The sequence below is a fragment of the Polistes dominula genome, unplaced genomic scaffold (assembly GCF_049000335.1).
Source record: "Polistes dominula isolate Pdom_NZ unplaced genomic scaffold, Pdom_raw_medaka contig_73, whole genome shotgun sequence".
Taxonomy (NCBI): Eukaryota; Metazoa; Arthropoda; class Insecta; order Hymenoptera; family Vespidae; genus Polistes; species Polistes dominula.
The window spans coordinates 7,203,989-7,231,829 of NW_028300951.1; the positions used below are offsets into that span (position 1 = coordinate 7,203,989).

General features: G+C 29.8%; 1 protein-coding gene across 2 annotated transcripts in view; it reads right to left on the reverse strand.

Annotated features, from left to right (window-relative positions):
- The window catches only part of ChAT (Choline acetyltransferase), a 72,160-nt gene that overhangs the window by 7,544 nt on the left and 36,775 nt on the right, over positions 1-27,841 (reverse strand). Inside the window, exons 3-11 of one of the 2 annotated variants that reach the window (XM_015326070.2) lie at positions 23,705-23,896; positions 5,351-5,523; positions 4,238-4,418; positions 3,992-4,166; positions 3,622-3,851; positions 3,282-3,493; positions 3,066-3,188; positions 2,699-2,906; positions 1,348-1,548 (exon numbers count right to left, since the gene is read on the reverse strand). In XM_015326070.2, the coding sequence (XP_015181556.1) occupies positions 1,348-1,548; positions 2,699-2,906; positions 3,066-3,188; positions 3,282-3,493; positions 3,622-3,851; positions 3,992-4,166; positions 4,238-4,418; positions 5,351-5,523; positions 23,705-23,848 (1,647 nt within the window). In that variant the 5' untranslated portion in view covers positions 23,849-23,896. The remainder of the gene's footprint in view (positions 1-1,347; positions 1,549-2,698; positions 2,907-3,065; positions 3,189-3,281; positions 3,494-3,621; positions 3,852-3,991; positions 4,167-4,237; positions 4,419-5,350; positions 5,524-23,704; positions 23,897-27,841) is intronic. The other variant, XM_089172070.1, reaches the window with a different exon arrangement.

The window sequence follows — 27,841 nt, forward strand, 5'->3', positions numbered from 1 at the left end:
TACAAATACAAAAATTATTATATTATATTGTATTAATTTATATTACGAATTGTTTTTTAATATTAATTATTTGAATATGAAAATTTGGATATTATTTCATTATTTTCAATGGATTAAATAATAATATAATTTTAATATAATTATTTTTTATGAAAAAGAAAAGAAAAGAAAGAATGAAAAATGAAAACTGAAAGAGAAATAAAAAAAGGGGAATAGAAAGTTCCTTTGAACAATTTAAATGGTAGACTTTTAAATTTATGGTACCACGACCCTTCTTATTCGTTCCTTTAGAATAGAATCAGGCTTGCAACGTCACTTCCGACAACTGCCAACTCGAGACGTGGATTGTTTCCGGTAGTTCAATGGAACCGGAAAAGCCCCTAGCAATTACCTTTGTTAACCAAATTGGATCTTCAAATGTAACAATTAAACAAAAGCCGATTCAAAAAAAAAAAAAAGAAGAATAATTTTCTTTTGCATTTTGCTTTGTACAATTTGTTCGCACAAATTTCTTGTACTTATTTTTTTTTTATTAGTTGAAGAAGAAAAAAAGAGAATATAAAAATCTTTTTCATTTGCTACGAATCGTGGAAAGTCATATTTTTTATTATGATTTTAAATCATAAATTTGTGGTAAATTTCTCAAGGTTTCTTCTTCTTCTTCTTCTTCTTTTTCTTCTGTATTTCTTTGAATAATCACAAGTTTAAGTCAAGAAATTGAATATCTTAGGTTTCTTTCTAGATCTTTATAGGTGAAATCGAGAATTTTGATTAATATATCCACGTAACAGCGTTAAATAGTGTAATTTATGAATCTCATTGGCGTCCATGCACTTGTTGCTATTTATTTATTAATAATAATAATAATAATAATAATAATGGCTATATAATAAATATAACAATATACAAATAATTGTATACGTTAAAGAATTTATTTTGCGATTATTTTTAATTAAAAACAATAATTGTGTAGGATTAAAAGTAAAACGAAAATTAATAATTAGATCTCTACGATAGTTTCTTTTCGTAATTTAATAATTTCTTTCCTTTTTTTTTACAAATTACATTTAAATAATAATAATTCTAAAAAAATGTCAAGAAAATCTAACATCTCTTCTTTTTTTTTCTTTTAATATGACTCAAAAAAATATTACCCATTAAATTCAATTACGAATTGAACAATTTTTGTAATATTATTAATTAATTATATGTTATTGATTAGTATAATGGATTAGTTAGAAATAATTTGTTTAAAAAGCAGATAATATATCAAATGTAGACGCCAATGGAAAATATTAGAACGTGGTGTAGGATGTAGATAAATGATCGATTATGATTATGACTGACCTGCGAAGTCGAGAGGGCAAAATGATTAATAATCCTGTAAGCCTCGTCCGTGAAGATGTCCGGGATTGGTTCTCCTGCTTCTTTAGCAGCATAACGGAGTCCCATCAAATGGTTGTCGATTCCTCGTCCTGTTATATTGTCGTTCATTTCTTTAGTTTGCCTTTGTACAGCCAAATCGAACAATTCCTTTATTCTGTCAGGCTACAAAAATATTTATTTTCCAATTAGAATTCAAACGTTAACAAACAATAATCAACTATATTATTATTTACTTTTAAAAAAGTATCAAATTGATTTATAGTTAATGTTGAAACTTGTTGTTCAATATAAAACTACACGACTTTGAGTTTAATTAAATATGAAATTAATTAAAATTAACGAATAGCAATGAAATATATTATTATTTACTTATAAAAAAAGTATCAAATTGGATCATAATTAATGTTGAGATATTTAAAATACACTACTTTAAATTTAATATAAATATTATAAATATTATGGAAAAATGTCAACATTATTATTATTACTGTAAATTTATCAGTAAAGTCAATAATTCTTCGGTAATATAAAATTAGAGATATAAATTTTTACACTGCATAGTATTATTTTTTTGTTTTTTTTTTATTTTTTTGTACCCTCAAGGTTAACTCAATGACGTAAAGTTTTATATCGAAGTTAGAATAAGGAATAATAATAGTAATAAAAAAATAAAAAACGTTTTATCTGGGTCAAATAAAAAGATAAATAGAAAATAAAAATAGAAATAAATATTTAAAAAAATATCGTTATGCATGGTTATGGAATATTATTATATTACTTAGGTATCGTTTAAAAAATAAATATTATCTTTTGTTCAACAGTATATACCACAATATCCATCTAAATAAAGATATCGTCTGAAACAACAAAGAAATAAACGAGAAATAACAGTTCTGTAACATCGAACGAGGGAAGAAGAAGGTTCGAAAGGAAAACAAACGGACAAAATCCCCTTAAAAGCATCCAGCAAACACTCGATCGGGTACGAAAAGAGCAAGGTAAGATCTAATTGATTGTCTTTTCTTTTTCCTCGAATAAATAAAGAGAGAGAGAGAGAGAGAGAGAGAGAAAAAAAAAAATAAACTACTACTTTGCTCTATTCAGTGATTATTTCTAATCAATTCGATACTATTTTACGCGTAAACATTTATAAATAATTAAACAAATAGTTTCTCATTGATATATCTCGATTAAAATTATTACCTAAATAATTTGTTCGAATAAAAATAATTCAATGTTAAACAAAAAAAAAAAATAAGAAAAAGAAATTAATGATTGTTAGAATAGAGATGTGTTGTTAAGTTTCAGTTACACTGTAAATGGTGAACTGAACTCTTTTGGAGCCTTCGTCTTGAATGTTGTTTAGTTGATTCGTCGATTGGCTTTCTGGATCACCTTGACACATGGCCTTGGCCCAAGCTAATGCTTCTGGACTGGCTGCTCTTATAACGTCCACTCTTCCATGTGTAAATCGACGAATACCAGCACTTTCATAAGTTGCCACTAATCTACCATGCAATCTAAAACGATAATTATAGAACATTTGTGTAAGATTTTCAAATGAATTTTCTTTCTTTTTCTTTTCTCTCATTATCATTATCAATTAATCAAAAAAAAAATATATATATATATATTTAAAATAATTAAACGAATGATAATTTAGTTCTATAATATATTACCTGAAATATGTCAATTGTAATGCCAATTGTATGTAAACGTCTGGACTTATTTTGCAAGATTTAACAAATTCTTTAGAATAATCCATAAAATTCATAACGCACAAATCCAAATCTTCGACGAGTCTAAATAATTATAATAAATAAATTAATTTATTTGTTTGTTTTTTTTACAGAATGGATTTTAATAAGAAACAATATATAAAATAAACGACTTACGAATCGAAATTACTCATGGCTTCTCTTATATCGTTCAAACTGGATTCAGTGAGTATCCATTCGAGTTTTTCCGGAGCTGGCAAATGAGATGGTACTAAATTTTCTTCCATAGGTGGCATAGAATCGACCTTTTCTGTTATATCCTCGATTGCGTTTAAAATAGCCGGTGCTTCGCCAGCTGAATGTTCGTAACAGGCACCCCATAAACCATCCTATCAAATTAACAACAACAACAACAATAAAAAAAACCATAAAAAATGATATCAATGGTGGGAATGTTTAATAATTTTAATAATTTTTAAAATTAAACGATATCTGATGATTATATTATGATTATTACTTTTCCAAGGATCAATTGAACGGTTTGATCGAACCAACGATTGGCAGCAAAATGTCGAGAACCACCACCATGAAGAACGTGATGTAAAACATTAGCTAAATCACGATCACCTATCCATCGATCATTCTTTCTATATGGATTGTTAAACGTTCCTGGCAATACATCATCGTCAATGCAAACGATACACATACATCTTTCCAACAATTCTATATTGTGACGATTACGTTCGTCTGTAAAAAAAAAAATAAATATTTAGAAAAACAAAAATTAAGAAAAATCATTATCGATCGTAAGTATAATATTTAAATATTACAACATTTATATATAAGTATTTATTTATGAAAGAAAATAATACAAGATTTTACATTACTTTTCATTAATTCCTCCCTTGCTTTAGCCCAAATCGGTCTTTTGGCAGTTGTCAAAATACCTACAGGTGGTGTAGTAGGACTTGCTTTAATTTCCATGATTTTTAATATTTGTTGTATTAATTCGCTTTCAGTTATACGTCCTCGATCCGACGCTCTAACAGGAACACTATAAAACTATAAAAAAAAGAAATTAATATTAATCATATTAAAAAATTTCATTGAAAATAAAACAATATTTGTATTACCTGATTATGATGTGCAATAATAATGTGATCACCGGAAGTAGCCCTGTCAAAAATGATTTGTTCGTCAATGTTTATACCGGGTCGTCGATAAATTCGAAACATTTGATAATGCTGTGCCATGCATAATGATTGCATAGATTTTCCGTCCTTCGATTTAACCTTATCGATATCCAATTCGGATCTGTCAATGAAATAACAATACCATCTGTTTTTAAACATTTGAATAAAAACATACAAATATTTTGTTTAAATTATATTTTGTAACGATCAGCAGGTATACAAGATAGAATAGTTGGGTATGAGTTGCAAAAATAAAAGAAAAAAAGGGGAGGGAAGGGATGAGAGTTCATTTTAGCAAAGGCAGAGAATGAAAAGGGACTGTGATCCCTTTTCTACGCGTTCCTGTCATCTTTATGCTTCTATTCTATGGGATCTTAGAAACCGGATTTCCTTCATTCCTTCCTTCCTTCCTACTTTTTTTAACAAGATAAAAAAAAGAAAGAAAGAAAGATAAAGAGAGTTAAGACATGGCCCTTCTCTCTAAATTGATTTCAGTGTGGCTTCTCTTTTTCTTGTCCTGAACTAAATCAGTAGCACGAACGATTCCACGAAGGCATTCATCCTTTAGGTGGTTCATCCTTCTTCCTTCAGTCTTCTTCCTTGAAGATTCGAGTACTAACACGAAGAGGATGAGAGGGAGGAGGGGTTGGAGGTGGAGGTGAAAGTGGAAGTGGAGGAGGACTTAGCTTAGCTCAGCTTCAACCTTCCCTTTCCATTTTCACAAAGGATAGAAAGTATCTTTTAGGTACTTGTATTCCAAAGGACGTGTTCTCGCATCGGTGGAATTGAAATAAGTTCAATTCTCAAGACTTCAATTGTTCAGAATGAAGGAATCGAGAACGAAGGAACACGAGCACGTACGAACGATTTTCTTTCTTGATCGTTGAGATAAAGGACTGTTCGAAGGTACAGAATATTTGATTTGTAGAAAATCAATGACTCTTAAAGAATCTATAGTCTCATGATGTAGGATTAAAAATATTAAATAATTGAAGAAACATTTTCTACAGTGTTTGTAGGAGAATAGGAATCTTTGGTTTTTTTTTTGTTTACCTGTCCAGCAGTTCCTGATAATTAAGTAGTTCCGTTATAAATCTTCCAAGAAATATGGCTGCATCTTGTTGATTGTTAAATTGTTTTCCTTCTAATACTATACCAGGATTACTATTTATTGGTAAAGCCAATGGAACAGATAGGTACATGTCGTGCAACCACCAATCAGTAGCCTGAAAATATTATATCCGTTTATTAAATTACATATAATTATTATTTACATATGGAATAATAATAATAATAATAATAATAATAATATCGAATTATTATTTACTTGTTATACTTTCCCTTTTTGGAATTTTATTTAATGCAATAGCTTAACAAGATATTTTCGTAAGGGCTTTCACACAGGAGGTTTCACAGAAGGGTGTATTAGGGAATTAAAGGACCATGCAATTTCGTCGTTTATAATCCGCATTTAATGACGCGTCCAAAGCTTCGATCATCCTTCAAGTTTTTTTCTTTTTTTTTTTTTTAACGATGAACAAACAATCTATTTAATTAGAAATTCTTTTTTTCTTTACAAGAATAGATTAGAAAATTTATTAAAATATATATTTTATTTGTATAGAAATTTCTTATCAAGATGATTACTTTGATCATAAAATAATAACTCATTAAAATGTAATTTAATTTCATATGGAAAGTTTTAAATTATTTTATTATTATCTATTGCTTGATAATAAATAAAAAATGAAACTGTGATAATATTTAAATAATTATTTAAATTATTTTTGTTTAACATGTATAGGAAATGGCTCTGTCGGTAACATGGGAATCCAAGAAAACTGTATTTATTTTTAGAATAAGTTCATAGAAAAAAAAAAAAGAAGAAATGATTTCCTCTGTGGGGAATCCGCGTATAGACTTCCGCAGTAACGCGGACGTTTTATAATTGTAATATAACTTGACTGTATGATATGCACGTGTTGGGGTAAGCTTTTTTTCCAAACTATTCTGGGTCACATTGCAAGCGAACTCTCGACGTTTCTATACAAGTTTCACGAAGTCGTCTCCATGTCGATATAACGGATTAGGTTTTGCTTTCAAATGGTCTATAGATAGCAAGCAGGAGCTACATTCAATGCGTTCTTGAAAGCCATTTCTTCCTATATATTCGTAATATGATCGTTCGCGAAGTCTTTACTTGATTTTAATTTCCCTCCCTCGTCTGTGATACGTCTGTTTTATTTCCGTTCTAAATTATAATTATTTTCAATTTTAATTTATCATATTAATTATACTAATATCTTGATTATCTATTATAATTTATTACCTAATTCATTTATTCAATAATTATTCTATTTCCTCCCTTTAATTATTCTTATATTTATTTATATAAATGTATTAACAAATTTTTATAGATTATCTCGTTCGATCATTCGAATATCAAGATTGATAAATAATTAAGTAACATTTTTACTGTTCTTTTAGTACATATTTCTTTTAAGTTGATCGTCCGTTATCGTGATATGAATTTTTCATAGTTTAATATCATTTTTCAGTGGCAGGAAAGAATATCGAGCAGCGATCAAAGTGATAAACGTGCGAAGAATAATCGAGGAAAGTAGTTCGATGTTTTACTGAAATTTCCAAGAAAGTATTTTACAATTAATCGAGGTAAGACGTACTTCTTTTATTACTTTATTTTTTTAACTATAAAATTATTTGCCTGTTTTAATTAAAAATCTTTGAACAAAATCAAAACCAAATTTAAGATTCGAGGAAATTTATTGTATTATTGGGGCAAATAATTATAAAGATTGATATATTGAAAAAAATATCAACGAACAAAATGGCGCGAGAGAAAAAGAGGTCATTTTGTTCTATTATTTCGTTTTTCTTTTTTTCGTTGTTAATGTTGAACAAATTAACGTTACTATGTCGTCGTACGTTTATGTAAAATTTCCAATTACGTAAATAACGTGCGAGTTGCACGCTCGTTGTTGTTGTTGCGCTTTAACGCAATGAGAAACGCAAATCTCGTTCTCGAAATGATGGGTACTTCGGCAACACGAAATGAAACTAAACGAGAAGAAGAAGAAGAAGACGAATAGGAACAAGAAACGTAACACAATTGGTCAATATTTTACCACTCGACTCTACTTGATTTTATTTAAGATATACAAGCAACTCCTACCTAACGACGGTTAATCTTTTGTCCTTATTTTTTTACCACTTTGTTTCTAGTGTCGAATTGCATCATGTAGTTAGGCGCACGTGCATCTGCACTTCGCAACCTCCGCACACGAGATCTTCACTTAACTTACTTTTTTTCTTTTTCTTTTTAAAGAGACCTCATCTGTATTTTACTCGCGTGCGCGCGTATGAAATTACTCACAGAGATCGAGAAGATACCTCTCTGTGTATGTAAGTATTTATATAAACATATGTACTTAGTATACCAAGAAAACAAATATGATAATCATCGTTTCGCACGCATAACTGCCAACAAACTCCTATAGTTTCATTTACTTTTCTTTTCTTTTCTTTTTTTTTAGTTATGTTATTTTCACTTTCGTCATGTAACTATAACGAAGATCATCGTTAATGTTCCGAGAACAAGTTCAATCAATCGTTTGAAATTTCGCGCCATATTTTAGCAATAAATTCCTGCATTATCGATCGAGTAAGTTTTGAATTTTATTTTTTCGTTTTTGCATATCTTCTTTAATTTTATATTTATATTCGAACAGTTGATAATTTTTATTAATTTATATTATTATTTATAATATATATTAATTATATTAATTTATTTATAACAAATTATAAATATGATTATTTATATAAATTTTTGTCTCGCGTAAAGATTACGAGAGAACACATGATGCAAGAAAGTTATTCTAAATATGGTGTATTAAGGTTACGTGAATATTCTTTTTGGGCCAAGGATAGCAGTCTCCCGTTCTTTATATTTACCGAAAAAAAATGAGATTGATCGTATCAAAAAATTGCATCGTATAGGAGAAACCTGGTGGTAACGGTGTGTTGCACACGCAAACTATGCGGTGGGAGTTTGAATGCATTTTCGAACGTTCGCCTGTCAAGCGGACTAGTTTGAAGCTTTCAGAATCCATTAGGCAAGATGATTGCGTGCAAAATCATAAACCCTATTTCTCTCTCATGCGGGATCGAATAAAGATTACAATCAATATACAAATTTATAATCTTTCGAATTTTTATCACTTGAGAATTCTATTCATCTAATTACGTTTTATATCTTGCAAGAGAGAAAAACAAAATTAGCTATACATTTTATTATTTTATATGTTTCATTTAATATTTATATTAATTATCTATGTTATTTTTAGAGATATAAAATGGGGAATATATTAATAAGACCCAAGAAGATGTTATTGGAGAAATGATGTATATAATTAAAACAATACTTAAGCAGTAGAAATAATCAGCAGGTAATAGTAGGTGTATCAGCAGCAGCCGTATAGAAGCAGGTGTTCACATAATAAGTTACTTCGTGGGAGATGATAGAGTATCAATAAATTACTTGGCATGCCGATATATTCTCCTGTAGGTATTGCAAAACTGATGAGCGTCTGGTTTTTCAGAGATTTAATGATCATACTATTGGTTTCATGCAACTAACTTGATGTATCATTATTAGACAAGTCTCGTGGATGCGTAGTATATAGAAAATTATTTGAATTAATCTCGACGCGCGTGTATCGCATCTTTTTTTCTTTTCTTTATTCTTTGTCTTTTTATTGTTTTTTTTTATCTGTAGAATGGGTCAAAAGTTTTCTTACAGATAATTTATAAAAATAAATTGCTTCCTACGGTAACTTTTTTCTAAGTTTAACTTTTTCTTCAGTTTTTTTTTGCTTCAAGCGTACGGTTTTAGAAACCGTACGCTCGACTTTTAAATTAAAATAAATTAAAAAAAAAAAAAAAAAAAAACGATAAAAGAAATAAACGAAGAAAGTTTTAACGAAGAGGATTTTATTTTTTAAAATCATTTGAAAGAAACTTTTGATCAATTCTCTAGAGATAAATTAGACAAATGATCTGTGACATAAAGAGGTGTGTTACGGATATTGCAGAACACAAACAAATGAAATACAATGATTTAAGAAACATTTTATTTGACGATCTTTAAAAATCGTCAAGATTTATGCATACCCTTTTTTGTCTTGTTTTATTATTTTTCGATCATTTAGATCTCTTAACGATCACACGGGTACAAAACAGGTCGATAAATTTTACTTTTAGACTGTTTAGAGTACAGTAATAATGTATATACTACTACACCACTAAGTGACGGCAATTTAACGATCCCAAGTTGAAATTACCGAATGACTTCGTCTATTCGCTTCGTCTCGTATCGTATCGTCGTGTTATTTCGCGATCAGATTTCTTAAGAAATTCTCATGGCGCAATAAATATGTTCATCTAAATGCGTTCGAACGTTTAAATCATGGGATTTGCGTGTCGAAAGCGTCAGTCGTATTTTTTTATGGGGAAAAAAACAAGAAAAATTAAAATCGTATTGACTACAAGTAAATTAACAAAAATTTACGGTTAATATAACATTTTCTTTTCAGATTTGTACATATTATTATTATTATTATTATTATTATTATTATTATTATTATTATTATTATTATCGTTAAAGAATTATTAACATCAGAGCAATTTTATTAAAATTATTATAATTTTCTTTCTTATTTTTCACTTAACTCTTCGAGACAAACTCAAAGGATTTAACTGAAAGTAATGTTTTAAAAAAATAAGATTTAAAAAAAGTGAAAGGAAAAGAATTTCCAAACGATTAACAAACAAAATTACAAAATTAATTCGAATACACGTGTATTAAATCGTACAATTTTTATTAACCTATTACATAGATAATCCGATAGAAATTAGACATTGCCAAACTCTCCTGAGAATCGTTCGGAGTTTGTTAGAGTCTTCAGATAATTGAACAATTAGCAAGAGCGAAGGAATCGAGTAGAGAATCGAGTAGTAGGGCTCGTGGTGGAACGAGAGACATCAACTAAGCCCAGTTGGAAGTTTGCTTGGTGTCACGTTACGGAGATTTCAACAGAAGCCTGAACACGATGCCGTTGCAAGTTTCCATCTACTACATTCCCCCGTCTCTCTCTTACTCTCACTTATTATCTGTCTGTCTGTCCTTTCTGTCTGTTCCTATTTGAACCTTGTAGTCATCCCTCGAGATATCCTATCCCTTTCTCTCATCCTTTCAGTATTTCTATTTTCCTTTCTCTCTCTCTTTCTCTCTCTTACTATCACTGATCTATTTCTATCTTTATCTATCTAACTATATCAGTATCTCAGTCTATCTTTCTGTTCTCTTTCTCTCTCTGTTTCATCGTCAGGCGCAAACTCGACCTTATCGACCACCCCAGCCAGAGGCAGCCACGAACTCTACTAACTCTGGCAACCAGCAACGTTTGTATATCTTTCACTCGTTCAATGTATTTCGTCATTGTTCGAATACACGCCGAAAGGTGCCGCGAGGGCAAGCAAGCAAGCAAGCAACAAACCAGAGTGTGGTTCTGACAGGGGCTGTTGGGTTTTGCAGTATCCATCGATTGGAACACTCCATTGACCCTCTATGATCCAACACATCTACTTCTATCTTTTTCTCTCTTTTTCATTTAGTTTACTTTTTTCATCCTCAGTACTCCGGGGGTTAATGAAGTATCGTTAAAGGAAACTCGACACCCACATCATCCTTCCTTCCTTTTCTCCCCCCCTTTTTCCTAGGGAGATTTTAATTATCGATTCTCTTTTTTATCGATAAAATTGATTCGTAGATCTATCGATCTAAATATTAGAATTTTTTTAGGAAATATGTTGAGTTTATTCTCGAGTTATGTTTGTTTTGTTAATGAAATAATATTATTATTAATAATACCAGATTGATGTTCAATTAATTCAAATAGGACATACTAAATTTTGTAAAACTGAGAAATCTTTTTCCCCTTTTAAATTGAAAATGTCATCGCGTATCTCGTTCGTTATATTTCAACGAATTACAAACAAATAGTTTTTGACTATGATCGAAATCCCATTAGGGATTGTTCGGTAAAAGACGATCGATCAGTTTCTGATGAGCCATGAAGTAACAACAAGTCCGAGAGACACACGGATTGCGGGAGACCTCGACGGGGAGAGTTCGACGGTGTTACACGAGATACCAAGGGATATATTCGTTGATCCACAATGAAAAACGGGATCAAAAGTTTTTCCTATCATTGGCAGTTTTTGGATTAACTTTGATGATCCTAAAGAGATCCTATCTTTCCTTTTTTTTTTTATTTCATCTTCTTTTTTTTCCAAACACACGTGTCCTGAACCAACTACGATTTTCTAGTAAACCTACAATAATTAATTAATTAATTAATTTATTTATTTATTTTTCCATTGTTTTTATTATTTTAACGTATCAACTCGAGCGATTAAATTTAACTGGATTAATTAGAAAAAAAACAAATTCTTAAAAAATAACTCGAATCGATTCGATACAAAAGAAAACCGTGTGTATCTTCTCTCTCTCTCTCTCTCTCTCTCTCTCTCTCTCTCTCTTTCTCTCTCACACACATATATACACTCTTGATCTCGTTTATTGAAAATTCGATCTCCGATTGGCCCACTTTTATATAAAGAGAGTTAGCTTTAAATAATTCATTGTACTTGGTCTTCTCTCTCTCTCTCTCTCTCTCTCTCTCTCTCTTTCCTTGTGGCTTACCAATGGTTCCTGTAATTCTCGTTGCAAGTTATCGATCGAACCCTCCTTAGTTATAACGATCGAGTATTCGCATATTTGAATCTCGTGGTTTCATTTTAGGAAATAAATATATCATCTATGATTCGTTATAATATTTATGATAAAAATTATTGTTTTGTATATATAATATGTATTTCAATATTATTCGATAAAGGATAAATAATTCGTTTTAATTAATTATTAACAATATATATAATATTTATTTATCTATATTGGAAATTTGTCGATCAATGTCAGATATATAATAAGCATTGAATTGATAAAATTATACATTCATTTGAATTCCTTCGGAAAATGTCATCTCTTATAGTTGACAGTTCGAGATGAACATTGAAGAAAGTTAAATTGCGAATTAGAAGTTTGGAAACGTATATTATATATGTAATTTGAGTAAGAGAGAAAACTATGTAAGATTGAATTCATATATCTTATAATAATTTATGTAGAAATTTATCCGAATCGATGATCAGTAATATAATAAATTTTAATTTGCAAAATTTTTCATTAAAAATTTAATATATAATGTATAGATTTATTATCATCTGTTATATATGTATTATTTTTTCTTATATTTTGTTAATAGATTATTATAAAATAAAACCACGAATCATTATATATGTATAATATAAAGATCATCAAATAATTAGAATCACATATTTAACCAATTAATATTTTTTACAACAAGATAAAGTAAAATCTTCGTACGAAGGGTTTGACCTAAATTATATATATAAAAAAAAGAGAACATAAATTTTGTGGTATCGTTCGATGAAATATTTACAATATGAAATATCGTATGATTTATTCCCCATCTATTCAAAAAAAAAAAAATAAAAAAATAAAAAAATGAACGTTCGAAAAAAAAGATGTTTGATTGGTGGGATAAAAATTTGATAGATATAAACAAACAAAGTTGAGGAAATTTCAGGTGAGGAGAAAGATATAGAGGGATGATTGAGGTTGGGAAGGAGGGAGGTTATAAAATAAAGGGGATGATGATATTTGTCACGTAAGACAAATTGAGAAAGAGAAACAGAGTATAGGTATCATATTAACCATCCTATAATATGATTCATAAATTATCAACAATCTTTATACAACAGTTTGTAATTTTACATATTGGATATCATGATTTCGTTTAAAATATTTACAAAATGATAATTAGCTTAAAATAATGAATAATGGGTCACATGTAACACGGTTTAACACAACACGATATTTCGTAGGAATTTATCCTACCGTGTTATAGGAGGGTTACATGTACTCGATTTTCATTCGATCGATTCTTTCAGCTGGTCGTAACCTCTAGTAGGTCCGGCCTTTAGGACGAGGTCGTGGTAACACAGATAGCCTCGGTCTCACCTTACCTGTATGCGATGACGTACCACCCTACTGGTGGCGGCTGCTTGCCTTTGGCTGTTCTCTCCTGTAATCGTTACCTTGGATTCTGCGCACTTTAACGTGTCTGCCTAGAATATACACACCTTTGCACCTTTCTCTTTCTCTTTCTCTTTCTATTTTTTCCCCCTACTATCACCTAGTGTGTTTGTAGTTTTTTTTTTTATATATACACTTATAGATACGTATTTTCTTCTTTTCTCTTTTTCTAGTATCATGTCACCTAGTGTTTCTATTTTTTATCGTTTACAGTATATATATGTATATATATGTATACGTGTACGTGTACGTGCATTATTGCCTTTCGTCATTCCATGCAAGAATATTCACCTTCTGTTCTTCTATTATATGGTTCGATAAGTTTATCTTTTATTCTATTCCGTTCTATTCTATTCTCTGTTCTGTGTTTTATTCTATTCTATATTTCTATTCTTTTTTTATCTAGAGATACTGCAATTGTATTGAATCGTAGAAGAGAAAAAAACTGGACAATGTATAGACCATCTAAATCTTTATATAACCGGTATGATGATAGTATATGAGTTTATTTTTCTCAAGGGTCCTAAGAATGTACATTATATTTTTCTTTTTATTTCGAGAATGTAATGCTGCTATGCGAATGTGAATTTAGAGATGTGGATGAGGGTTAAGAGTTCACAGGTAAAACTCTCATCGATCCGTTGGTCCAGCCGAGTCCGTTCAGATTCTATCTTTCTTTCGTATCTATTTCTGTGTATTTCTATAGATTATATAAATCAATTTATAAATTAACTCGTTTAAGAAATTCTTTAAAAACAACAAATAATTGAATTAATTATTTTTTACTCGATGTGTATATACAGTAGATGTCTGTTGAAATAATTAATAATTAAATTAATTTTATCAAAATAATTAAAATCTATACTGCCTATATTGATAAATACAATTTAATACAATATTGTGTTTTTTGTTTAAAAGAATGTAATATGTAAAGAATAGTTTATATGCCGTTAATGTACACATTACCCAGTTAATCTGCAGATTAACTGATTTGTTCTGCTAAAGGTGGGGAAACAACAGTTTTCCGAATTTATTTAAGTAATGTACATATTAACGGTATTCTTATCACGTTAAAGTATCGTTAAAGAAGATGTTCCTGTTGTAGAAATATCTTTACATCAAATGGCAGTGAAATAAACTCTTGGTACTGGTCAAGGGTTCCAGAAAATATAATTGCATATTTAAATGTGACACAAATAGTTTTGCTTTTTGTAAAAACCAATTGCTATTATTGTAATTAAAAATTGTCAGAAATCTTTAGATTGTACTAATAAGTAAGCATAGTTTTATCGTACGTTTTGTAAATTAATATTCTTAATAGTAATAATATTTATGAAACTGTTTGACTCTTGATATTATAGTTTTGTTTTCTTTTTAAATTGATCAACGATTGATTCTGCTAACTTAATTTGTTGATCGTTTGATTGAATTAAATTGATTCTTTAGATATCGTGAAAAATAAAAATATAAATAACACTATGTTAATTTAAACGTATAGAAACGTTGCTTTTGTTTTAACTAAAATTTTATTTTCAGTTTAACAAGGAAATTTAATTTAAAAAATTGAAACAATTTTCAATATTAGACAATTTATAAATAATTGATTTCTGTATTCTTTAGTGATAAAACATATAATATATTTTTTTTTTTCTTTTTAATTTTAGACTTCATAGGATTTTCGCGATTTGCAATCTCGCTCGTTGATCCATTGGGAAAATTTCATTTCCATCTTGTTTCCGGTCGATGTCGAGTTTCAGAATACATTCACATCAGAACGTTCACGGTAGACGACGACTACGACGAGAACGACAACGACAACGACGAGAACGAGAACGACCCTTCTTCAAGGACGAAGGGAGCGAGTCAGGATAGAATTAAAGGTTAATCCCGCGGGGTATGCGTATTCGAGGAGGGTCAAATTTCTCCTCCCCCTCTCTTTTACTCTCCTCTACTCTTCTTCTCTTTTTCCTCTGGTGACTCGTGTTCTTTATCAAAAAAAAAAAAAAAGAAGAAAAAGAAAAATAAAATAAAAAGAGTTCGGCTTCTATTTTTTCACCCTCTCCTCCACCTCTTACTTCTTCTTCTTCTTCTTCTTCTTCTTTGTTTTGTTTTCCCTTATCTCGAGAAACTCAAAGATACCATAAATATTTGTGTTGTTAAGTGCTCCTTGAATACAAAACTTTTCCTTGTTTTCTCCAAAAAAAAAAAAACCACCACAATTCTCGTTACATTTCTTTGCAGTCATATTTCTTTTTTCAAATCACACGAAAAACAATTCTTTTGATCTCACGATATTACATATTACGTATAATATTTTTTACAGTTTGTAAAATCAACGTATGTGTTTTTTTTTTGATTCGTAAATTCAACACACGTGATCTCGATCTAATGTATAATTTCATTTCAATTACATTGTTCAGTTAAATAATATTTCTTTGGAATTTGTATAAATATCAATGAACGCATTAACATTTAACATAACATATATTATAATATATTTGAACAATTATTAATTATCGAGTTATATCTTTATATTTCATTTTTATCTATTTTAGTTTCGTATCAACGTTAACGATAAACGTAATACAGTATCTTAAGCCAACCAGAATGATCCCAAAAGATTATAAGTTTTGGAAGGGCTTGCGTTTCCTATAGACTATAACGCTACCGTGAATCTCCAGGGTCAGATTTGGAGCTATGTGTTTCACGTGGGGGGTGGGGTGAAGACGATTTTCCCATTCGCTATCGGATCTATGTTATATCGAAGCCAATTTCACAAACGAGATCTTTTTTCGGTTTGATCGTACCTATGTGTTTCTTCCTAGCCAATTCTACAAGGGATGAGGGTGGGAGTAGGTGTGGGAGGAAACTTATTAGAGCCATCCTTCTAATGTTTTGTTTTGTTTTATTTTTGTGCATTAGATAAAAAGAAAATAAAGCGAGTATTATAAGAATTATTGAAACAATTGGATTTTGTGATTTGAATAATTGCGAAAAAAACAATGTGAGTTTAGAAAAATGTCGTTTTTTACCATTTTTACGTTTCATTTTATATTACCTTATAGGATATAACTATAGTCAAAGACAATAGGGGTTGCATGGTGAAGGGTGAAGTACCAACCGCGAGAGGGATCTATAGCCCTTTTTTTATTTCTCTTGCTCTCTCTCTTTACTCTCACGGTATCGTCGCAACGATTCCGTAGACAATCCGTAAGGGCTTAGTGCTGTTTCAACAAGGGATTACTAACGCTACCCTAAGCTCTACTGAGAGAGATACCCGATTGTACAAACCCCATACTGGTGACAAACATTTAAATTGCCAAGATTAACGTTACACCTCTCTCATGCTACTTTATTCCCAATGTTTACTTTTTATTATATTTAGATTATTATTATTTATTGTTTAATATTTTTAAACCCTTTCGTCTTCCCCTTCCTTCCTCAAGCCTCCTATTTGTTGTCGAATAATAAATTTTTGTTTTTTGAATCAACGTTATTGTCATTTTACAACAAGGTGTAAAGTTTCGCTTTATTATTAAACTTATTTAAATAAATTATTATTATTATTATTATTATTATTATTATTAGTTGAGAATGTTATTATTATATTTTTGAAATAGATAAATTCACTAGCAGGAGAGTCTATGGGAATAATAAAAAATAAAAAATAAAAATAAAAAAAAATAAAAGAAAGGGCTATAGTTTAAGGTTGTTTCTCATCCTAATTGCAAGGATAACCACCAACAAAAGGAACAGTTGATCCCAATGGAACTTTCGATAGCCTTGTACAAAGTATATCCCCGGCAGCGTTTTAACGAAGTGGCAGAGTTGAACGACAAAAGGGAGCAGCAGCAAGCACCACCGTATCGTTTGACAAAGGACTAAACCTCTCTTCTTCTAGCCCTTTTTTTTATTTTCACCAAACAACAACAACAAAAAAAAAAACGAAAGAGGAAGGTAGGAAGAAAGGAAAGAGAAGAAAGGATGGTACGAAAATCGAAGGAAGGTACGGCTCTATTTTTTTTTTATTCCACATACACATATATACACATGTGTAGAACACTCACAACAGATCACTTCACTATAGTAGAATGGTTATCGATTTACTGGAAAGTTTCGGTTTATCGTCAAGTCCGATCATTCTCAAACACGCTAGGAAAATCTCCACGATTGCTATGGGAACTACTACTACTACACTAATAAAATGAGAAAACTTTAAGGATATTCCATATAACATCGTTTTCTATATATTCCATCTAATTTCGTCTTTTTCTATCCCTTTCATTAAAACGAGAAAGCAGTTATCACTTTTCCTCTGTATATACATTAACTGTGTACGTGTATTGAATGAGTTTTTTTTTTTAGGTTTATCTGTGTGTGTTCTGTATATTTGTGTGTACGTATTGCATACGTTTAATATGTGTATTATTTGTTTTTATGTGTAAGATGTGTATTAGAATATATATTTTAACAGGTGTATATATATACCTGTGTAATTGTGTGTGTGTGTATGTGTAGAAAGTCTCGAGTATCAAGGAAAAATATTTTTCCCCTTTAAATTTCCTCTCGCGTGTGAAAGCTGAAGTCACCTTACCGAAGGAACACGTTCTCTTTCCTTCCCTTTCCTCCTTATTTTTCTTCCACGAGCTTGGAAAAACTTTTTTCTCTCTCCCTCTTTCCTTTTTCTCTTCTGTCTGCTCTCTCTATGAGCCTTCGTAGAGTGTGGGTGTGTAAGAGAGGGAGAGTGAGAAAGAGACATTCGATGCCCATGGGGATTCCTAAGAAAAGTTGCGTACTTTAGGGGTTGTTCCTCCACGCCTTGGTTTTGCCTTTCCCCTTCGAATTTCATACTTCTTCCTGCAAACGCATCTAACTTGCCTTTCTCTACTTGCTGCTACTATTACTACTACTACTGCTGTTGGTGCTTCCTTTCTTCCTGTCTGACCATCACGATATTCTTCTTTTACTACTTTACTACATCTACTCACGCAATATTTTTTCATATATGTTTAATTTTTTTCTTTCTTTTTTTTTTTTAGTTTTATTTTTAAAAGACGTATAATGCATTAATAAATGAAACTATTTCGTTATATCACGTTATTATAAAATGAGAAATTATTTGTTTTATTTTTCTTTTGGCTAATCATTATAAAATGAATAATTATTTTAACAAATATTACAAGTTCTAAATGATACGTTGTATATCGTTTTCGATAAAGAATTAAATTCATTATTCCATTTTTAGGATACCATTGAGCTAATTAACTTGTACGATTTTATAATCGATAAAATAACGAATTTAAGAAATATAAATACAAAAAAAAAAATCAAGAATAATTAATTGTGTATAACGTATGTTATATTTGAAATGAGATGATACACATGTTGATATATATTGATATGGTATTTATATTTTGCAGGAAAAATATTGTTATCGATAAGAAAACGTTTTATAGAAAGTGACAGGGAAGAAAAAAGAGAATGAAAGAGACAGAGAGAGAGTGAGAGTGAGAGAGTTTAAGTGAAGGACAGGAAAAGATACGTTCATTCGATATGGAGCTTTTGACCAGACCATAAACGTTTATTGCCTCTAGTCCTTCCGGTAGTTTCCTGTCTCCTTGAAGTAGGGAGAGAAGAGATACGTCCCTTTTTCCAAAGACCATCGACACACGCCCATTTGCACTTACCCTCTCACCCCTCTCTCTCTCTCTTTGTTACACACACATATACTCTTTCCTTCTTTTTCTATTTCTTTCGCGGTTTTATGGTTTATCTTGCGTGTACTTTCTCGCCTGTTAATACCTTTATATATATGATCTTTATTATCCTTCATGTTTGTCCTTTTCTCTTAAATGAATCCTATATTACTATACGCAATACTTTTCTTTCTTTTTATATATTATGTGAAATATTATCATTAAATGTCATTATTCTCATCTCCATGATAAAACATCATGGTTCAGGTGGTATTCTTATCATTTATTCAGTTTAATTGTCGTAATCTATTTTAATATTTCTTTTTTTTTCTAGATATTTTTTTAAAGAGGAATTTAAATCATTTTTAAAGATGAAAGTTTAATGGATAGGTATAATGTTTCGGTAGTAATTTAATTTAAATTGTTTTAGTTTGAACAATATTTTGATTCCAATGGTCATCTTATCTTTTATTCTAATTTATTTTTATATATTATTTTAATATCTTTGTAAATATATTTCTTGAAGACACTTTAATCATTTTAATGGTGTAAAAGTTTAATGGTTAGATACAGTGTTTTGATATAATTCAATTTAAATTATCTTAATTTCTACAATGTTCTAATTTCAGCGTGATCATTAAATATTTGAACTCAATTTTCATTTTTATTTATGACAATATTATTGTAATTTTAACAATATTTTAATTTAAATAATATTTTAATTATATTTATACTGTTTTATTGTTTTAATTTTAATATTTTCATTCAATTAATATTTTAATAATTCATCACGTAAGTTGTATTTTTATTCATAGATACGACGAAGTAAACGGAATCAGATGGGGGTGGGAAGGGGATGTAGGGGGAAGGGTATTAATCTTAACAATGATCTAATTCCATCAGTTCTTTCATATATTTCGAGGTGTGAGAGAAATCATAAAAGGGTTTTGTAGAGTGTGTATAGTCCAAAGGATGGAATAGAGAAATGAAGGGGTGAAGGGTGGAAGGGTTCTACCAGTCCAAGCAGTAAGCTCGATGGGTTTTGTCAGTAGGAGAAAGAGCTTTAAGGCCGATAACAGAGAAAAAGAGAGAGAAAGAGAGAGAATTGTGCCGGTGGTAAGCTAATATTACGGTGCCCCGCGGCGAACTGGAAAATTTCATTGAAACTTCCATTATTCATTCGCAAAACAGAGCTTTTCGAACGACCCTGTCTATTTCTTTTCTCTTTATTTATTTTTTTTCTCTTTTGTACGTCTCTGTGTTAGCCTATGTCACGGTAAATTTGATCATTCATCAGAATTTTTATCAATAATCGTCAATAATCTTCATTTTTGTTGTTAGTATTTTTTATCATATTAAGCATTTTTTTTTTTTATAACATTTATGAATTTTTTGTTTCTGTGATTTATTTCAATAAGTAAAATAACAATCAAAGTTTTTAGTTATTTGATATTCTTCATCTTATAAATTCAAGTTTGATTTTTTTTTTAGAATAAATTTACCTCGAAGTTTTTATAATAATAATAAAATGATACACCGAGTATGTAGAAAATCTTTTTTATACACGTTAGATTCATTGGTTAATCTGTGTCTCGCAAACTTTGATAATTCATCAGAACTTTTTCTATAATAATCAATAATTTTTACTTTTGTTATTTATATTTTTCATCTTATCAATCGTTTGTTTTTATTTTTCTTTCCTTTTACATGTAATATTTTTTCAGATCATTTGTTCAATTTGCAAAATAACAATCAACGTTTTAGTTATTTATATCTTCATTTAACTAATTCAATTGTATTTTTTCTTTCGTATAAATTTACCTTGAAAAGTTTTGATAATATATAATTAAAAGACACATCAAGCATATAGAAAATGTTTTTTTTTTATACACGTTGAGTTCGTTGTATAGCAAAAAAAAAAAAAGAAAAAAATGTACCTCTTTAGAAATACTTCTTGACTTTTTTTTCGTCGTTTTTTCGTCGTATGTACGTGACAGAGGAAACTACATTTCCGTTTAGTCGGCTTTAACAGAGTCAAAGAAAGACTCTGCTGGACCCTACACGTTTACAAGAGGTGAAATAGGAGAAAGGGATGCAGCTACGAAAAAGCAATTTTCTCGCGAAATTCTTTTCTCCATTGGTATAGTTCAACATCTGATCGATCGATCGAATAGAAAGAGATATATATATATATAGAAAGAGACCTTTACAGATCTTCCATCACGATTTCATATTTTTCCTTTCTCGTCCTATTTTTTTTCCATTCTAATCTTTCAATATTTTTATTTTATTTGATATTTCATTCCGTTACCCTTTTCATAGGACTTAAACATTCGATCGGTTAATTTATTTATTATACTAGTTAATTTTGATCGGATAATGTTAGATTATTATAGATCATTTGAGTAAGAGGTAGGATGATGATGATAATGATGATTCGAGTTAAACGTTTCGTAATAAAGTTTTCATCTTAAGTAATAGGTACACAGAAAGATAATGAACGTAACGTAAATTACAACCGAACGATTATCTTGAGCAATCACATTTGTGAAATGATCGATCTTCTTCTTCTTCTTCTTCTTCTTCTTCTTTTTCTTCTTATCCCTTCTTATGTTATATATCTCGATAATATCTGTTATTTTTTTTTAAGAATAAAGAAGAAAGAAGATAGAAGAATAAAATTCGATCTAACTTTATATCCGAAACATTTTCTTATTTTCGACCCTTCGCCGTGTCTCGTAAAAAAAAAGTAACACCGATAACTCCAAATTTTTTATTTGTTTTTTTTTTCTTACCTATAGTTCTCTTTCTTTCTTTATTTTTTTCTTTCTTCCTTCCTTCTTATTCCCCATTTAACAAAATCTTTTTTAAACGTTTGTTGGTAGTCTCAGCAATCCTTTTTTTAAGTATGTTTCCAATTTTTTAATATATCACGATGAAAACTTTATTTTAATCACTATGTTCTTTACTATACATTTTTAATTTATTTTATTCATATATATATATTATATAATATTAAGATGAACCCCCCCCAAAGAAGATCGTGCGTTTAAATTAAGATTTCACTTGCAAATGAAAAAATTTTATTGATTTAAAAAAAAAATTGCACGATCTGAAACAACACAATAAACTCACAAATTTCTGTTTTACCCTAATATAATAAAAATAATAATAATATTATACGTTTTCGTTTCAAAATTGAAATTATTATATTTATTATTACAAAAAAATAAAACATACATAGATATATATGCGCGTATATTAAACGAACCCATTTTAGTTATTATATAATTTAGTATAATCATAAAAAATTCAACCCTTTTATTTCAGTTCCATTTCCTATAATATTTGCATTGTATAAGAAGATATTCTCTATCTTTATCTTTCTCGTACTCTAATATTCCTTTACTTCCTCGTTCCCTCTTCACGTCCCTCTTTACTCAAGCATAGAAAAGGAGAAATGACATGTGAGGTTTAAGAGTAAAAGAGAGAGAGAGAGAAAGTGAGAGTATAAGAAACGTACATAGGCCCCCGTAAATCCATTTATTTATTTATTTATGTGCCACGGGGGGCTTTGGCAAGCGAAGGGTAGGTGGACGAAGGATGAAGGGTGTTGTAGCAGTAGTAGTAGGGTCTGGCTTATGGTATACCATCTAGCAAGCAAGCAAGCAAGTAAGCAAGCAAGCATGCATCGGCCCAAGAATCCCATGGGAACGTGCGAAGCGTGCTAGACACGCGGGGGAAAGATCGCAAAAGTCACCAAGGACTCACCCGGATATTCTACGAATATGTAGAAAAGAGAGAGAGAGAGAGAGAGAGAGAAAAGGGATGGTTACAATGGCGTAGGACCCAACCGTTACGGAAGGTAAATTCTCTCGAGGCATGGTGGTGGTGGTGGTGGTAGCTTAAAACGAAAGTGCTGTTGTGCCACTTAGTCTGACAAAAAAAAAGATAGAAAAGATTCACCATTCTTGTCTTTCTTTATCAGTTTTCTTTTTTTTTTAATTTTTTCATTCATTCTCATTTTATATCTCTTTGTATATTTTTCTCTTTTTATTTTCTTCTCGTTAGAATATTTAATCAGACAGATGGTATATATATTTTAGAGTAATTTATATCTTATTTATATAATGCTTTTTTATTTTTAATATGGACAGTAAAGAGTGACGGGTGTTGGGTTGAAACGAGGATCGTTATTTAAAATTTCATAAAAAAAATGTTAGGTTATGTATCATTTTGATAGTCATTCGAAAATGTATTCCATTAAAGGTTTAATTTCATAAGTTTCGATATTATATTATATCATAAATAAGTATGAGTAATGTAGACTTATAAATAAGTGTAATTAATTGTTTAATAATTGTCAATTTTAGTTTGCATGACAATCTCCTCTTTTGAAGATTTTCATTTTTATCATCGATTAAATAGAAATAATTTGAAATAACAACTTACCCAATTGGTCGTCTTATGTCTACGTTCCAAAAGATATTGCTGCAATTTTGGTCCAGATCCAGATAGAAATCCTCTTACTAAACTTCGTGTCTTTTCCAGATGATTCGGTACTATAACTTCAACTTGTGCTAAATACTTCTGCATGGTAGTTTCCAAGTCTGGGACTGGAAGACTAGGTAAAGGTTCGATTCTCTGCAACGATAGATAAGATTTTCATCGATATTACAAGAATAAATTAATTAATTATTTAAAGAGGTATTCACAATTATTCTCAACGTTACTTCGATTTTCTTCAATTGTAAACGTCTTAAATTTAATTTAAATAAATTCAATGTGGAAAGAGGTATTTCTAAATGATACTTATATCGTTTTTAGAAATTTAAAATTAAAAGTTATTCTCAGGTAGAAGTAGACTAAATTAAATAATTAAAGATTAAATTGAAAAGATATTATATAATTTTATCGATCCTAACATGAAAAATAATTTACTTTTAATTAAATCTCTTAGAAAAACTATAACGTCATTATAGTGGCTATTACTTGTTCACCATTTGAATTGAATGATCGTTTTTTTTTTCATATGTCTTGTTTGACACTTGTTTTATACCTTCACAAAACTTTATAACAGTATTAACAATATACAAGATAAAATATAATAATTTTTGTTGCATTCGCGTAAAGAAAAAGCATTGTTCATTACACATTTCAATAAATGTATCGTTTACGAATAATTCGCGTCGTACTTTGCTATAGAAAGAAAAAAATCCCGTATTAAAATTTAGCCTTGTCCAAAACATTAAATAACAAGTAAAAGTTTCTTTTATGTCAAGTCTCATGGAAAAACTCCATCAACAACCAATTTTATTAGGTTGAAACAAAAGTTAGTGCGTTTTTCAAAGTATACTTTACAAAAACAATCTATTATGCAGTTCCAATAATGTTCAATAAACGCATGAACTTTTGATTCACCAGAATAGTATTGTGTTAAAAATTTTAGGTAATCATAGGAAATAGAAGAAGAAGAAGAAGAAGAAGAAGAAGAAGAAGAAGAATGAAAAAGGAAAATAACAAAACATGGATAGATACGCACCTATACGTACTACACTTTGCAAAAGGAAAGGGTGGATTGGGAAGGGAGGAGGGGGTGTAAGAGGGGTTGGAAAGATAAGCATCTAACGTCCTTATCCCGCACGACGTGTTCCGCGGTCCTCCGGAAAGAAGGCCACGAGCGATTGTAAAATAAAGAATCAATTGAGAAACGAAGCGTGTGTCTTCTCTCTGGGTAGCAGGAAGAAGAGCCCTTAGGGCTAACACGCTTCGTTGATCAGAATCCCCTTTCGCCGCGGCCTAACAAGACCAACTTTGTGACCCGAACGAACGCACACACACCTACGTACCAATACAATCGCGTAAACCCAAGTTGAGTCCACTACACACCCTTCTTTCCGATCCTTCGGCTTGAATTTTTCTCTTCAATGATCGAGAAAGGACACGGAGAAAAAGAGAGGATAAAAAGAAGAAAAAGAAAAACAAAAAAACTGAATATTCCTGTTCATGGGGAGAAGAAGTGGAAAATAGTTTGAACAAATTTTTAATTGTTTCTTTGCTTCTTCTTTTCTTTTTTTTGTAATAGATATGTTCTGATTGGAGAATAATATTTTCTTTGATCAATGATTGAACTATCAATTAGGTATGTTACTTTTTTTTCATGATAATTTTATAAGTTCTATGGATTGTTGTTTATTTTTTTATGGAATTATTGTTCAACGGTGGATTAGAAATATGTTTACAAAGTTTATGAAAAAAAATTGGGGTTTGTCGATGGACGAGTCTACGAAATTTCGTGTCAATGATTTATTGAGTACTTATCTACGATATTTAATCAATCAATTTATAAGTTTACGAAAGTGTTCGTGTAAACGATGATCTTCTTTTTTTTCGAGTCACACTCAACGAGAATTATATTTCAACCCTTAACGCGACACTTTAAAAGAAAAAAAAAAAGAAAAAAAACTACAAATCCTAGGATCCCAAATATATTGGAAGGATAAATCAAGATAAACGATTTATTCCAAGCACGAAAGGAATCCCGTAAGAAATCGTTCTTTTAGGGTGTAACAACGAGCGAGAGATTATCGTTTAAGTAAGCAGCATGATGAGTCAGTTAGATTCGTGTTGAAAAATTCTAGTTGCGTTTCTCTAAAAAGCAACCCCTCGAAATTCACACATACATATATATATATATGTATTTCGCAAGATTACGTTAGGTTATCTAGCTAGCTAGCTAGATAGCTAACTTCTTTCGTTCCTTTGGTATAACGGGTGTCCGTATTCCCATGAGATGTTCATTCCCCTTTTTTTCCTATAGAATAGTAGAGGAGGCTTGACTCTCATTGATATGCACCGCTGGAAACTTTACTAACGACCTCATACGCACCGACCTGTTCTATAACTCCCCCGCTGTATTCTGATGCTGCATCATTTTATATTTTCTATCCTTTTCTTTTTTTTATTTTTACTTCGCACAATAGAATTTTTATTTAATTAAAAAAAGAAAAAAAGAAAAAACAAGAAAAAAAATGTTCAAACGATTTTGAAATTTTTATAGGTTTCGTAAGACAAAACAAAAACAATAAAAATGAAAATAGTCAAATAGTTATTACTATAACATCGTTTGATATTTTAACATTGAACCATTTTGATAACTTTTAGAGGAAACTATTATTTTTTGTTTCTACTTTTATTACTTTCTTTCTATTATTGCTTTGTTTTTTTCGTACACTTTTAAAATACACTTTGAACTAATAAAAATATGTTTATATATGTGTGTGTGTGATTATGCGAACTACAATGTTTGTAGTTTTGACGAACGTGATAGCGTAAAATTTGATATATATATATATATATATATATATATATATATATATATATAAAATAATTTAATAATAATTATTCTTACTTTTAGCGATAGAGAAATGATGTCTCTATTAAATAATTGCTGACTATTGTATAGACAAAGTGTTGCCATATTGTAGATCGATGAATATTATTATTGTTACGATGTAAAATGAATTATACTAAACTAACTTAAACTATACTAAACTGTAACAATAAGTTACATTTTTCTATGTTAATATTTATATACTCCAAAATGAAGTTATAAATTTCACTTATCTAGAATAAATTTATACTTAACTCACGTTTATTTTTCTATTTTCTTTAAAAAAAAAAAAGAGAAAAAAATAAAACACATAATACTCGCGAGACAATAATGTGCTCATAAAATATTCACACACACACACACACACACACACACACACACACACACACACACACACACACACACACACACACACACACACACACACACACACACACACACACACACACACACACTATATCTCTTTCATTTTTATTTACAAATAATAAAGGAACTAAATGTTTAATTGTTCATTGTAACAATTAAATATAAAAATATTTTTACACCGTATAAAAACAAATAGAACTAATATTTATTTATATATAATATTTAATTTATTTAATTATTTTATTACATATATATATTTTATATACATTATTATATATATATATTCTTTACATATCATCATATATAATTTATAAATATTTCATTAATTAAATATTTATTAATATAATATTTATATTTATATTTATATTTTTTTTATCGACATAATTAATTAGGATTATTTAAAGAATTATTATTAGCTAGGTGACCCATTCTAATTCGTATATTGATTGGCGTAATTAGGTGTAAATATAGTTAGACAGAATGGGGGGGGATGGTGGTGGTAGGATATCGTAATTCAAAATGCTTCAATAGTTTCGATCAAGCACCCTCGTTTGTTCAATTCGATAATAATCAATCGGACGTGCCTGCTATTCGAGCTTACTGAATTCGAAATAATTTCCTCGACCAGAACCAGAGTCAGAGTTAAAGCCAGTGAGAGAAAGAGAAAGAGAGAGAGAGAGAGAGAGAGAGAGAGAGAGAGAGAGAGCCCTTTTTTCTTTTTCTTCCCTTCTTTTCTCTCTTTCATAACGACCCTTATTCGTGTCTGCATTTCCATTCCTAATAGGAATTTTCAAAGCTTGCTTTTTTCCCTATACTCATTGATACATGTA